The sequence below is a fragment of the Aotus nancymaae genome, unplaced genomic scaffold, assembly GCF_030222135.1.
Source record: "Aotus nancymaae isolate 86718 unplaced genomic scaffold, 86718_ANA_hifiasm-v0.15.2.pri h1tg000049l, whole genome shotgun sequence".
Classification (NCBI taxonomy): Eukaryota; Metazoa; Chordata; class Mammalia; order Primates; family Aotidae; genus Aotus; species Aotus nancymaae.
In genome coordinates this window covers 22,243,959-22,258,950 of record NW_026988463.1, presented here as the reverse complement: position 1 = coordinate 22,258,950, position 14,992 = coordinate 22,243,959, and the positions used below count along the sequence as shown (strand labels likewise).

The 14,992-nt window shown below is 43.8% G+C and overlaps 1 protein-coding gene across 2 annotated transcripts in view; it reads right to left on the bottom strand.

Moving 5' to 3' along the window:
- The window catches only part of PRKCB (protein kinase C beta), a 385,173-nt gene that overhangs the window by 60,447 nt on the left and 309,734 nt on the right, over positions 1-14,992 (bottom strand). For both annotated transcript variants that reach the window (XM_012464746.2, XM_012464745.2), the window contains exon 10: positions 7,135-7,308. In XM_012464746.2, coding sequence (XP_012320169.1) covers positions 7,135-7,308 — 174 coding nt within the window. The remainder of the gene's footprint in view (positions 1-7,134; positions 7,309-14,992) is intronic.

The window sequence follows — 14,992 nt, the reverse complement described above, 5'->3', positions numbered from 1 at the left end:
CAATTGAAAAGAAAACAGTTAAAATAGATGTTTTGCTAAAGAAACTTAACTGCCTGTGCCCACTGGCAGTTGGGAAATTGCATGAATGTGCCGGGCTGACAATTGTCCCTGAGAAAAACTGCAAAAGGACTGGAAGAAACATAATTCTTTTGTGGCTATGCAGCAAGGTGCACCTCCAGCCCAGCTCCAATAATGCCAGCAACCTCCATTTCATGTTTAGTCTACTTTATTCACCATCTCTTTTAATCCTCCCTGATTATGCCCACTTTATAGATGATGAAACCCATATTCAGTGCTGTTAAGTGACTTCCTAGAGGTCATCTAGCCAGTAATCACAGACCCAGACTCACCTGATTGTGGAGTACAGGCTTATTATCCCTTTGTGCTCCTGGGACAATTTGCCTAAACCATCTAATGAGCAAATGTCTGAAAACTCAACCCTCTTCTGGGAGCTTTTGCATCTATTTGGGTATTAGCTTTGCCATCTTGTGGTATATATAAAAAAAACTTAAACGGCTATATTATAGCTACTTCTGAAATAATGTAAGTTCAAAAAGAAGGCACTTACCCACAGACCCCTCCCTAGACCAAATCAATATTTTGATTTGTTTATGCCCCCTTCTGATTCTTTTCCATGTGAATATTCAATTTTAACACAGTTAAAATAATATCTTAAATAGGATTTAATATCCTACATTTTCTGTTAACATCATACTGTGCATATGTTTGAAAGATATTTTTATTCCAATATAAGAATATTTCTGATGTAACTTTGCTTTTTAAAATAAGTTTAAAAATCAAATTTGCATCATTTTAAAATTGATTTTTTAAAAAATGGTTTTGTACATTGCTGGTGGTCTCTTTCACTTTTATCCAGTATTTTGACCACTTTCGAGATTTTTAAAAAAATTCTATTAAGAATCTTTTATCTTCAAAATTCTGTCTCTAGCAAGAAAAATGTCACATTTATAGCATGCTATTTTTATTTATTTATTTATTTTTTTGACGGAGTTTAGCTCTTGTTACCCAGGCTGGAGTGCAATGGCGCGATCTCGGCTCACCGCAACCTCCGCCTCCTGGGTTCAGGCAATTCTCCTGCCTCAGCCTCCTGAGTAGCTGGGATTACAGGCACGTGCCACCCTGCCCAGCTAATTTTTTGTATTTTTAGTAGAGACGGGGTTTCACCATGTTGACCGGAATGGTCTCAATCTCTTGACCTCGTGATCCACCCGCCTCAGCCTCCCAAAGTGCTGGGATTACAGGCGTGAGCCACCGTGCCCGGCCCTATAGCATGTTATACTGGATTTCTCTCTTTTTTTAAAGGTAGCTGATTCAAAAAGAATTCTAGATCACAAAATACAAAATGACAATCCACTGGGGCGACACCGGCCTCCTCACTGTTCCTCAAACACACGGAGCATGCTCACGCCACGGGCATTCACACTCACTCTTGCTGCTGTCTGGAACACTCTGCCCTCAGAGAGCCATATGCCCCGATCCCTTGCTTGCCCTGGTCTCTGCTCAATTTGTCATCCTTATCAGAGAGACCTTCCTTGATGACCCTATCAAAAACAGCATCTCTCTGCCACAATCCATCCATCTCTAACCTCTTTACTTTGTGTCGTTATTATAGTTTATTATCAGTCTCCCCCAAGAGAATGTAAATTCCAAGGGAACAGGGACTTGACCTGTTTCATACACCATCATGGTGATACACTGGGGCCTGATACGATTATTTCAATGAATACATCTTCATTGAAATAATCAATAAGCTTTAGCACCCTCTGTATACAAGCAGTAATGCCCTTTTAGGAATATCACCTATTCCAGCTCCACTGCCTCCTCTGAAGCCCTGCTCTGCAGATCCAGCCCACGCAATGCTAGAAAATGAGTGGGAGCCAGATGACCATTTTCAAGGACATCCCCAAAAAGAGGTGTCACCTTCCTGCTCACTTTAGCCATGATAACAATAGTTTGCCTCATGAATATGCAGTGCTCCCTAAATTTTAATAATCACTCCCATGGATAAAATCCTATCTAATCCTTGGAATATCCCTGTAGGATAAGCAGGGTGACTCTTCCATAGTAGAAAAAATAAAAAACACCCAAAGGGCTATTAGAAAACCTGAGCTCAAGTCCTGGGGCTTCCACTTACCAATTGTGGAACTCGGGTAATTTCATCTGTCTGGGGGTCAGTTTCCATTGAGTAGAAATGTGGACCATAATACTTATAGTGTTTCTGTGAAGATTAGATGTGATCGTAAAAGTGAAAAGATTTAATATTTTATTTTATTTTTTAGAGACAGGGTCTCACTTTGTTGCTCAGGCTGGAGTGCAGTGACTCAATCACGGTGCACTGCAGCCTCTACCTCCCAGGCTCAGTTGATCCTCACACCTCAGCCTCCCAGGTAGCTGGGACTACAGGTACGTGCACCATTCCCAGCTAATTTTTTGTGGAGATGGGATTTTGCCATGTTGCCCAGGCTGGTCTTGACCTCCTGGATTCAAGCAATCCACTTGCCTAGGCCTCCCAAAGTGCTGGGGTTACAGGTGTGAGCCACTGCACCTGACTGTGAAGTGAAAATATTCTATAAACCAAAAACTAGGAATGTGAAGTTAAGGCACAGGTAGGTTAGCAAAGGCTTCCAGGTTTGGGGTTCTGGAGTCATGCAGAGCAAATCTTACCTCCACTACTTGGCAGCTGTGTGACAGTGCATGAGTTACTTAACCTCTCTGAATGTCAGTATTCTTATCTGTAGATTAAAATTGGTAATAGTACCTATTCAATAGAGGTGTCAGGAGGATAAAATGAGATAAGACAGCTGGAGTCCTCAGTATAGTTCCCAGCCTATTACTGCTAGCTGCTGCTTTTTGTTCTTGTTTGTATCATCATGGTTAAGGCCATTTTGGTGGCAACTCAACATGATGTACTAAAAAAAGGTTGGGCTCTGAGCTCAATGGGTCAGTGACCCAGTGCTGTGTCAAGGAGAACTACCATGCAGCCCTGACCTTTAATCCTTTCACCTGCAAAATGGGACCATAGGTAATCCCTTTCATTGCAAGATTTTTGTGAGGCTGGAATGAAACAACATTGTTGAAGACCCATGCATGGTAGAGGCTCAGATGGAACGCCAAGTTTCATGCAGAGATACGGAAGCTGAGAGGTGGAGGTAATGTAGCTTCACTGAACAGGTGAGAGGTGACCATGGCTAGATTAGAGCACAGGCTCCTGGTGGAGCCTGGAGATAGGCCGGCAGGGGGAGATTCCAATCTAGGGGTAACGTGTGGAGTGGCCTTTGGGTAATCTACACTCAAAAGACCTCAGGCTGGGCACAGTGGCTCATACTTGTAATCCCAGCACTTTGGGAGGCCGAAGTGGGAGGATTGCTTGAGTCTAAGACCAGCCTGGGTAACATAGCAAGACCCTGTCTCTACAAAATATTTTTTAAAATTAACTGGGCATGGTGGTGCATGCTTGTAGTCCTAGCTACTAGGGAGGCTGAGGCAGGAGGATCTCTTGAGCCCAGAAGTCCAAGGCTACAGTGAGCTATGACTGTGCTATTGTACTCAAGCAACTAAAGCCTGGGCCACAGAGCCAGACCTTGTCTCTAAATACATATACGTATACATCTTATTTTTGTTAAAAAAAGATCTCAGAGCGTAGCAGTTAAATGCAAATTTCCTTAGCGCCAGACTGCCTGGGTTCAAATCCTGACCCTGAAATGTACTAGCTGTGTGGCCTCAGTCCCCTGGTCTACACAAAAAAGATCTCAGAGCACAGCAGTTAAATGCAAAGCCCCTTAAAGCCAGACTACCTGGGTTCAAATCCTGGCCCTGAAATGTACTAGCTGTGTGACCTCAGTCCCCTGGTCTACACAATTGGAATGATGACAGGACCTATCTAAGTTGTCATAAGACTTAAAATTGTTTGCCTTGTGCCTCACATATAGTAGGCATTATTATAAGTCTTTGAAAATAAATTTAATTTATGCAACATTAAAATATATGTGCTTAGCCCAAAAAAAAGTGAGAAAAAATAATTTAAATTGGAGCATTTCATTCAATGAGCATATGCGCAGAGTGCAGGTGAGATGGAAGGGGATCTGCTCTTCCCTCAGCCGACTGCACATGGCATCCCAGGGTCTCTTGCTTGCAGTAAGTGCGTCTCCCCAAGCACTTTTTTCTTTCAATTGATACAGTCCCTAGAGATAGGTTAATGACTTCATCTGACCCTCAGCGAGTGAGAAAGCAATCTGTTCCATCCTTGGCCTTGCCGGATGGGGAGATTCCACATTGATCTCCAACATGGGGGCCTTCATTCCCATATGCATTAGTACATTATCACACTGTTAATAAAGACCTACCTGAGACTGGGTAATTTATAAAGGAAAAAGGTTTCATTGACTCTCTGTTCAACATAGCTGGGGAGGCCTCAGGAAACTTACAATCATGACAGAAGGGGAAGCAAACACGTCTTTCATATGGTGGCAGCAAGGAGAGGCACAGGGTGAAGTGGGGTGAAAGTCCCTTTTAAAACTATCAGATCTCGTGAGAACTCAGTCACTACCATAAAAACAGCATGGAGGTAACCGCCTCGATGATTCAATTACCTCCCACTGGGTCCCTCCCACAACACACAGGGATTATGGGAACTACAATTCAAGATGAGATATGGGTGGAGACACAGCCAAACCACATCACCACGCAAGACCCAAACCCACTGAGATCTTGTGTTCTAGGCTCTCATGGTTCTCAGTCTCTCTTCCCTGGCACATGACAATCCCTGGAGGGGACCCAGAGTTCCACAAAATTTCCATGTACACCCAGCCCCTATTCTCTAATTCCAGAAAGCATATTGAAATACATATGAGTGAGATGGTTCAATATTAAAAGAATAATCTCAAATCGACTCTATTTTATCACTTTGAAAACAAGAAACCACAAAGACACTACAATGAACATTAGTCACCCATGATTAATTTTTCCCACTCCCATGATATCCAACAGAAAAGGGAAACTGCTGCTGCTCGGCCTCTTTGCTGGGAACAAGGTCCCTTTCTTAGTTGATTTACTGGGCGGAGTCTGTCCTTTGTCCGGTGATGTCAATGAATCCATTTGGGGACAACCAATGGAAAAGGGAGAAGATAGGGAAGTAGGGGTGCTTAGAGGTTTAAATCCCAGCTTTGTCTCTATCACCGCTTGAAAACCTTTAGGACTTAAATCTCCCATTTAAAGCCTAAAGCTTTTCAAGTGGTGATAGGGACAAGACTAGAGATTTCAAATAGTAAAGTTATGTGTATCCCCTTCTTGGTCTTTGCCAAGTCTCCACTGCATGATGTAAATTATCATTCACTTAATATTTTTCTTTCTATTGTTTCCCTTCTTTTACTCAAAACATTTTATTTTAAAAGCCAACTTTGGCGGGGCATGGCGATTCATGCCTGTAATCCCAGCACTTTGGGAGGCCGAAACAGGTGAATCACTTGAGTCCAGGAGTTCAAGACCAGCCTGGGCAACACAGTGAAACCCAGTCTCTACTAAAAGTACAAAAATTAGCTGGGTGTGGTGGTATGTGCCTGTAGTCCCAGCTACTAGGGAGGCCGAGGTGGGAGGATCACTTGAGCATGGGAGATCGAGGCTTCAGTGAGCCATGATCATGCCACTGCACTCTAGTTGGGGAGACACAGCCAGAACTCATCTAAAAAAAAAAAAAAAGCCAACTTTTGCCACCCTTAGAGCACAATAGTGAACCAGCTTATTATCTTGAGAACTATTAACTAAAGGGAAAGAATCAAACATTTCTCCTGCCTTTTTCACATGAACTATACCACCAGGGAACCAAGTAGTAGATGAAGGGAGGCCCTTCTTAATAAAAGCATTCCCACTAGTAGATGAAAAATAAATGATAGGATATTACCATTTTACAATCCCTAATGACTTAACAGATCTAGGCACCAAGCATCAGTCGCTGCCAACATCACTGAGACAACCAGTCATTATATGCCTTCAGATGAAAAAACATGCCATCTATGGTCTTGCCAAAGAGATCCTAGCTGAGTTTGACCAAGCCTCCAGAACCAGCTTCCAAATGCAGGAAATACAGAAGACAGAGGAAGCATGTTGAGGTGCCCCAAGACTGTACAGTCAGTCAAACCCAGACTGTGAAAATGCTACAGGTCACATAGCCCAGGATATGCAATACATATCCTGGGCTGCAGATACAAGAACAGATAAAATAAACGTATTGAAGAGAGAGGGAAAGCACTAAAGACATCAAATTAGATGCAAAATACAATAGTGTCCCATCTCATATACGGGTTGGGTTCTAAAATCAGTCGCTCTACTCAGTAAGTTGAGAACTGGAAAGAGTCAAAATTAATCTTGAAAAGTTCCCAAAACATCTTAAGTCACCGGGCCATTGGCCCTGAGAAGCCCAGAAGGCATCAATTAACTTTGTACTTCTTTGCATTTGGGCTCCAGCCTCTCTGTTCTTGGGTATGGAAGCCAAGGTCTAATTTGAACAGGGAAAGCTAAGAGGTTACTTAAAGCAGGGACTCTTGCTCTTGCAGATAGGGTTGAAATCACAGTCAAGAGCAGAAAATGGACAAATGCTCCCTTCTCACCACGGCAGCCATGGCTCTGAGCTCACTAGCTCCTTCCCAGGACACTGTGTACCTTCCCTGAGAATCCCCGAAGGCTGTGTTCTCAGGCAACAACCTCCCTCCAAGGAGGCCCATGCAAAGACCTCAGGTAACCTGTAGAGATGTACTCGTGCATTTTATCCAAAGGGTTGGAGGGCTGAATGAAACCATCTAGAGCCACAAGCTGTGAACCTTTTCACCCAGCTCCTGTCCCCAAGTTACTCCTTGCTGTCAGAGAAAGGCTCTGATCTGTTGATTATAAAACCAATTGCCTGAGTTCCTTTATCTGCGTTGAGACAGCATCTGCCTCAGGGGACAGCGCTTCTCAGTGGCAACCTCAGAACTCTCAGCTGACCTCCCTGGGCCTCACATCTTTCTGTGTCTAGAATGGGAAGGGTGCAGGTATCTCTGTGGTGGGCACTGCTGGGATAGCTTTGGCCAAAGCCTGGTGAAACCCTGGAGGTGGAATACCCAGGGCCATGGGACAAGTTACCATAGTCTGGAAGCAGGAGTGGAGCTGGGTCAGGAAAGGCGGCTTCCCGGGCAGGGCCAGCACCCGCTTCTCCACCATGGTGCACTCCACGTCATCATCTTGGATTACAACGTCCTTCTTCAGGATCTTCACAGCATAGAGCTCATCTGTGCCTTTTCGTTCTGAGAGCATGACCTGGGAAAGAGAGCAAGTGTGTCAGAACAGTTGGAAGGAGGCTGGGGGCTAGTTATGAGCAGCTGGTGTTCATTCATGGCCACTCTTAGCTTTGCATAGGTGCCCTCTGTTGACTCTGAAACAACAGATAGTGTTTTTCATTGACTTCACAATTTTATATTTCAGACATAGGGCTTTTCTCTGCTGCCCAGCCCAGATTGCAGTAGCGTGATCACGACTCAATGCAGCCTACAGGATAGTAGCATGATCATAGCTCACGGCAGACTCGAACTCCTGGGCTCAGCAACCCTCCTGCCTCAGCTTCCCGAGTAGCTAGGGCTAGAGGTAAGTGCCACCAGGCCCGGATAATTATTTTTTATTTTTTGTAGAGACAAAGTCTCACTATGTTGCCCAGGCTGGTATCCTGGCCTCAAGCAATCCACCTGCCCCAGCTTTCCAAAATGCTAAGATGACAGGGGTGAGCTTCTGCGTCCAGCCCTGACCTCACACTTTGAATAGCTGGACTCAGTCAAGAGAGGATGGTTCCAGGAGGGATGATTGTATTTTGGTCCCTCTGGGGTAACAGTCAATGCATCAATGCCTAGCTAGCAGGTAAGTCCCATGAGGGCAAGTATCTTTGGTGGTTTGGTTTACTGGTGTAACCCAAGAGCCTGCAATAGCTGCCGGCTCATAGTACATGTTCAATACATGTTTGTTGAATGAGGGAATGAGTGAATGATTGATATAACTGAAATTAGGGCACTTGTTTCTTTATTAATTCAAGTATTTAATGTTCACTAAGAACCTGCTAAGCACTGGGGATACAGCGATAAACAAACAGGCACGTTCTCTGACCCTTAACTCCAGAGAGGAAGAAAGATTTTGCAAATTAATTACAGAGATGATTAACATAATATTTTAACAGCCTCTCTTGTTGTCTTAGGGCTTCCTTCTTTGAGTTGTGCTGCGGTCATATTCAGGGCCAGTTAACCAGTGTGGTTCACAGACACGTCAGTATTTTCTTCATGTCACCCCCTCTCCTACTCCTTCAACCAGGGGGAACAGTCTTTGAACATTCTTTGGTTGTGATTATGCCAGAGAGAACAATGACCAGCAGGTTCTCTCAAGAAGCCTTGTAGGAAGCACAGGCAGAACCACATTATAAAGAGTTTTAACCTGGTTTGAGGGCTTCTAGGAAGGCTTCCTGGAGGAAGAAACAATCGGGTTGAAGTATTCACTGCAGGCACTGCGTCAGATATTTTGCAGGCAACAATGTTAATCATCACTACATTTCTGAGCACTTTTCTACAGACCAAACAACTCCAGGTTTTCACTTATTGTTATTCATTTGTATTGCATAAGATCCTAAGAGGTAGGTGCCACTGTGAATCCCATATCGCAGAAAATCAAGACTCAAGAGGGTAAGGGGACCAGTTAGGGCCAGAGTTTAGGCAATCGAGGAAATTAGATGCTACACCCAACTCAGCTGGAGGACCAGAGGATGCAATGGAGACACAAGGCTGAAGGGGTGACACACAGAACAAGCTTAGCAGCAGGAAGGTAGCTCTGCACACTCCACTCCGCTCTTATTCCAGAGTCAAAAGGTCTGGCTAAACTGATGCACAGAAGATTCCAGATCATGCATCCATTCACTGAAGCTTCCAGGCTGAGCTTGTCAGCTCACAGTGTTCCTATCTCTCGTCCTCACCATCTTCTCTCTCATCACAGCCAGAGTGGCAAAGTCCAGGCAGATCCAGGGATTTGGGACACCTCAGGAAGAGGGTCTCTGACACGCACTGCCAAAGCAAGAGGACTCTTATTAACCTCTTTCTTCCATAGCACCACAATAAAAAGAAGACCTGGCCAGGTGCGGCGGTTCACGCCTGTAATCCCAGCACGTTGGGAGACTGAGGCAGGTGGATCATGAGGTCAGGAGTTCCAGACTAGCCTGGCCAATATGATGAATCCCTGAATCCCTGTTTCTACTAAAAACACAAATTAGCCAGCCATGGTGGCACGTGCCTATGGTCCCAGCTACTTGGGAGGCTGAGGCAGGACAATTGCTTGAACCTGGGAGGTGGAGGTTACAGTGAGCTGAGATCACACCACTGCACTCCAGCCTAGGTGACAGAGTGAGACTCTATCTCAAAAAAAAAGAAGAGCTGCCAGTCTGAGTGGCTCCTGCAGACCTATCTGCTTATGTGCATGGCAAGGCAGGGCTCAGAGTGCTACGATGGGCATCATTTCCTGCCTCTCTCTGTTCTCTCCCTGGTACCCAACGGCTGTATTTTCCTTCCTCAGTCCTTACTAACACAGAAACAATGACTCAAGGGAGCCACTTTCCTAAGATGTGTGGCAGGGGCTTCCTGCTCTTGGATTCCAGAGACAGCTGGGACTGGGACAAGTGCAGAGAGGAAGCAGGGAGATGACTTAGCTGGAAGACAAGCGAGCAGAGGGATCGGAGGTGGAAGGAAGAAGAATTTTCAGCTGCAAAACTCCAGAGGCCAGTAGGAAGGGCTTGGTGCTGAGCAAGCCTCTGACATGGTTTGGCTGTGTCCACACCCAAATCTCATGTTGAATTGTAGCTCCCATAATTCCCACTTGTTGTGGGAGGGACAGGGTGGGAGATAAGTGAATCGTGGGAGCAGTTTCCTCCATACTGTTCTCATGGTAGTGAATAAGTCTCACGAGATCGGATCATTTGATAAGGGTTTTCCCCTTTCACTTGGCTCTCGTTCTCTCTCGTCTCCTGCCATGTAAGACACGCCTTTTGCCTTCCACCATGATTGTGAGTCCTCCCCAGCCATGTGGAACTGTGAGTCCATTAAACCTCTTTTTTTGTAAATTACCCAGTCTCAGGTATATCTTTATCAGCAGCATGAAAACAGACTAATACACCCACCCTGACCCATCACCACTGGTCAAGTCACCATCCAACCATCCTGAATATCTGCAAATACTTCCCACGTCCCCAACCGAAAGTAGAGAAGGAGGGGCCCTAGATACCTTCAGTGCAGATGCAATCATGATAGGATATCTTAGCCTTCCGCTTGGAAGAGAGACAGGGCAGAATAGCTGGGAATTTCCCCCTGCGCCAGGAACAGGGGTGGACATCCTACATCTGTGTCAATTATCCCCATTTTATAGATGAACACACTGAGGTTCAGAAAGATTAACTTCTTCAGATAATGGTTGTTCTACAACTGCAGCTCTGACCGTACCACTTGAATGCTAAAAGCTCCTCAGTGGCTCTTGAAAGCCAAACAATTCTATGACCACATCCTGTTTTTTTTTTCCTTTAAACATTCGACTCCCACTGTCTATGACGTCCTTCCATGCTCTTGTGCTGCTTTGAAGATCTGAGATTCCGCTGGGATGTTATCTCCTCCTCTAATCTCGAGGATCCACTTAGATCAAATCCGACACTCCCTCCTCTGGGCACCAGGGCTGCTTTGTAACTATGTCAGTTACTGTAGCGCAGGCTTTTCCACACTTCAATCATTCATATCCCTTTTTTCACATTTCTTCCTGCCACCTAAACTGTCATTTGCTTAGCATTTTAAAAATCTAGTCACATTTCAACTTAACTAAATTTGAAAAGGAAACTTTATATCACCACTATTAATGGCAAGCCAGTATCACAAGTCATAAATGGAAGATAAGCATAAAAATAAATAAAAGCAAAGCGGTGCCAGTAAATTCTAGCTATATACTGCTGGCTGCTGAAGGTTCTGAGTCAGGCTCTGCATCTTCTCCTTGTTAAAGGAAAAAATTATATTAGAAAGTTGTCAGAGAGCACATTGCCATCAAATGAGATTTTCTTGTTCAAGTGATTAGAAAGAGTAAAAGAAGACACAGAGAATAACCTTATCATCATGTGATTTAATTTTATTTAATAGCACAACTACATAGCACCTAAAACAATCTCAAGTAGCAACTGAAATCTTGCAAATCAGCAATGCCATGTGCTCCACATCTTAGGAAATACTATTGCATTTGTACAGATAGTTTTAAAAATCAATAAACAGGGATATGTGAAGATTCCCAGTGCCTTATCCTGCCCTAAACAACATTCCCTATACTGATTAAAGGAAAATGGAACCCATATGCATAAAGCACAACAATAATTTAGAAATAGAAGTGAACTGAATTCCAGAGCAGGAGTCAGCAAACTTTCTCTATAAAGGGCCAAACAGGAAATATTATAGGCTTTATAGGACGATCTGGATCAAGTGAATGGGTGTGGCTGTGGTCTAATAAAACTTTATTTACAAAAATAAGCAGTAGCCCAGGCTCCAATAGTTTGCTGACACTTGTTTTAGAACAAGTGTTTCAAGAAGGATCAGGGAAAATAAGAGTAACCACATGATCAAAAATGACTGCAGTTTAATTTGGAAATGGAAACCCTAGCATGCCTTTTACTTCTTCCAACTCTTTGTTATTAGAAGAACCTTCTGATTGGGTAGTAGCCATAGCTGGCCACAGCTGATTGGACCAGAGGTATGTTCCCCACCCTGAACCAAGCCAATTGGATTCCCCCTCCTAAGAATTTGAATTAGGGTACTCCAAGGAGTCAGTCTTGGGTCCCTCAACAGAGAATACACAGATCTTCCTAGAGTGGTCCCTTTTTTTTTTTTTTTTTTTTTTTTTTTTTGTTGTTGTTGTTTGTTTTTGTTTTTGAGACAGAATATCACTCTGTTGCCCAGGCTGGAGTGCAGTGGCATGATCTTAGCTCATTACAGCCTCCTGCCAAGTTCAAGCAATTCTCCTGCCTCAGCCTCCTAAATAGCTGGGATTAGAGGCACCTGTCACCACACCTGGTTAATTTTTGCATTTTTAGTAGAGATGTGGTTTCACCATGTTGCCCAAGCTGGTCTCGAACTGAGGACATTTAGTGATCTGCCCGCCTTGGCCTCCCAAAGTGCTGGGATTACAGGTGTAAGCCACCACACCCAGCCTAGCATGGTCCTTTTCTACCACCGTGTAGGCAAAGAAGAATAAAACAGATGTTTGAGGAGAGAAAAAGAAGGTAAGAAAACAAGCAGAGGCCTTGCTTTCAGTTTCTAGTCTCTCATAAGGCTTAGCTGTTTTCTGTTAGAAACCTTCATATCCCTCTAATAAAGTTATTTTTATTTATACTACTTTAATGGATTTATGTATCTTAGAGATCCCTAAGACAAAACTATTACATAGATATCTCAAATTCTTAATAATAATTAAAATACATGAAGCCAAATAGCATCAAGTCAGTATGTGACCTAAAACAAGGCAAATTCCACTCTTTATAAAAGACCGGGCCTCCTGCCTATATCAGAATCACTTGGGGGGTCTCTGCTTACAATATATATTCCAAGTATTCCCTCTCCTTCAGGAGCTCTGGGCTGTGACCTGTGAATCTGCATTTTGATAAACATATTCCTCCTATCTTGATCGGAATCTCCAGATATTACCAAAATCAATTCATTTAATAAGGTAGCTAGGAGATGCCAATAGGTAAAGCTGACAGGATCCTTCTGTCCTGATTTTCCTAATACTTTCTCAGCAGTCATTAATAGGGTGAGAAGAAAACTTTCTTTTTCTTCTTTTTTTTTTTTTTTTTTTTTTGAGACGGAGTTTTGCTCGTTACCCAGGCTGGAGTGCAATGGCGCGATCTCGGCTCACCGCAACCTCCGCCTCCTGGGTTCAGGCAATTCTCCTGCCTCAGCCTCCTGAGTAGCTGGGATTACAGGCACGCGCCACCATGCCCAGCTAATTTTTTGTGTTAGTAGAGACGGGGTTTCACCATTCTTCTTAATATTCTATTCAAGCTTTCCTTTTCAATAGAAATCTCTCTGTCCTCTCTTGGAGTTACATTTTGAGAGCTGTCTCAACAGCATGAAAGAAGTGATACTTTATGGAGGTTTTAAAACATGTCTACAAATATTTGACACTCTTCCAATCAGAGCCAGAGTCTATGCCTTCTCCCTTGAACCCGGGCAGGCATTGTGGCTGCCTTAATGAACAGAATGTAGTCAAGAGACCCTGCATGACTTCTGAGGCTGTAGCTTCTGTCATTTTCTTTCCTTTGGACCCCAAGACCACCAGGCTAGACCAGGTAACAAAACCCCACAAAGAGACTCTGGGACTACATGAGAAGCTTAATGACCAGGCAGCCCCAGGTGCTCCAGCCATTGCATGAAAAACTCAAACCACAACCAACCAGTAAGCATTCCCAATCTCCTGGTCCACAGAAACCATGACAGATAATAGAGGTGGCTGCTGTTTTAAGCCTCTATGTTTTGGGACAATTTGCTATCAAGCAGTAGATAACTAGAACAGATTTATCAAATTCCCTGTGTGTATTGATTCAATCCAGCTTGGTCAGCTGTGGTCCCTGCCACCTTGGGTTTGTGTATGCATGCTCTTTTCAATAAATAATAATAACAATAATAATATTGTTTAAAGCTTAAATTGCGAGAGGCAACAGCGATGGAATTCATTGTGCCTTCCAAATGCATCAACTTTCCTAGTCTTATCCAGCACCTGGAATGCTAGACAATTCATTCAGTCAACATTAATTAAGCATCTAGGATGTGTCAGACACTGGAGATAGGCACTGGGGATGCAGAACGACAAGGTTCCTGCCCTCATGAAGCTTACACTCCTGCACAAATAACTATCTAACATCAATCATAATGAGACCCCTGAAAGAAAAGTACACCTTGCTCTTTGAGTGTTTAAATCGAAGACTTAACCTCTCTGAGTGGGTAAGTAAAAGATGCTCTTGGGGAAGTGATGGTTAAGCTGACACCTGAAGTAGCAACAGGACTAGCAAGGCAGAGATGCAGAAGGCATATTTCAGCCAAAGGGAAGAGAGCAGTGCTTCCTTAGGATTAAACTATCTGGGTCTACCAACCTTGGCCTACGATTCCCGTAAGGACATGAGCACTTGAACTTCAGAAATCAAATTGCAGATGCTGACTCCCATCTCTCTGAGATGTAGCAAACAAATTGTCTCCAATAGAATCAGAGAGATCCAGCCACCAAGTAGCATGGCTGAACAAAGAATTTGTGATACTCAAAGGCCAACTGTTTGTGCCAAGGACAAAAAAAGGCAATGTTGGGACCAGTTTGGACTTGATAACAATAACCATGCCCACTGATTGCTTTCAATATGCATTATCTTATTTAATTCCCACAGAAAGTATGTAGGGTGGAAACTGCTGCTATCCCCATTTTACAGATGAAGAAGGGAGGGCTTAGGTAAGCTAGGTCCATATTCCACTAGGAAGTGACACCTAGTCAGCTGTCCCCTAAATCCATGCCCTTAAACACACCCCATCATTAAGCCCTAACTGCCAAGTGTTCAGTGGTGAGAAAATTATTGCTGGAATGTTTTAAATTCAGTTCTAGATCCGGTCCTCTTCTGCTTCTCCTATCCACCTTGCTCATGGCCACAGACAGAACAGTCATTTCCTTTTTCTATTTCTTATACAACCACTAACATTTGCTTGGCAAGATGAGCTTGGTGTGCATTCATGCTGCAGTCACGATTCCAGTTCTTCCATTGGGTCTACAAGTTCTACTGGGAATTTCATTCTAGGCATGATGCTGGGCACTGGTGACACGCCCAATAAACAGAACAAACACGGTCCTGCTTCCATCAAGTGGCTGGGCAGATCTTTCTGCCTCCACGTATGCTGTGAAATTTGGCCATGGGAGAGGA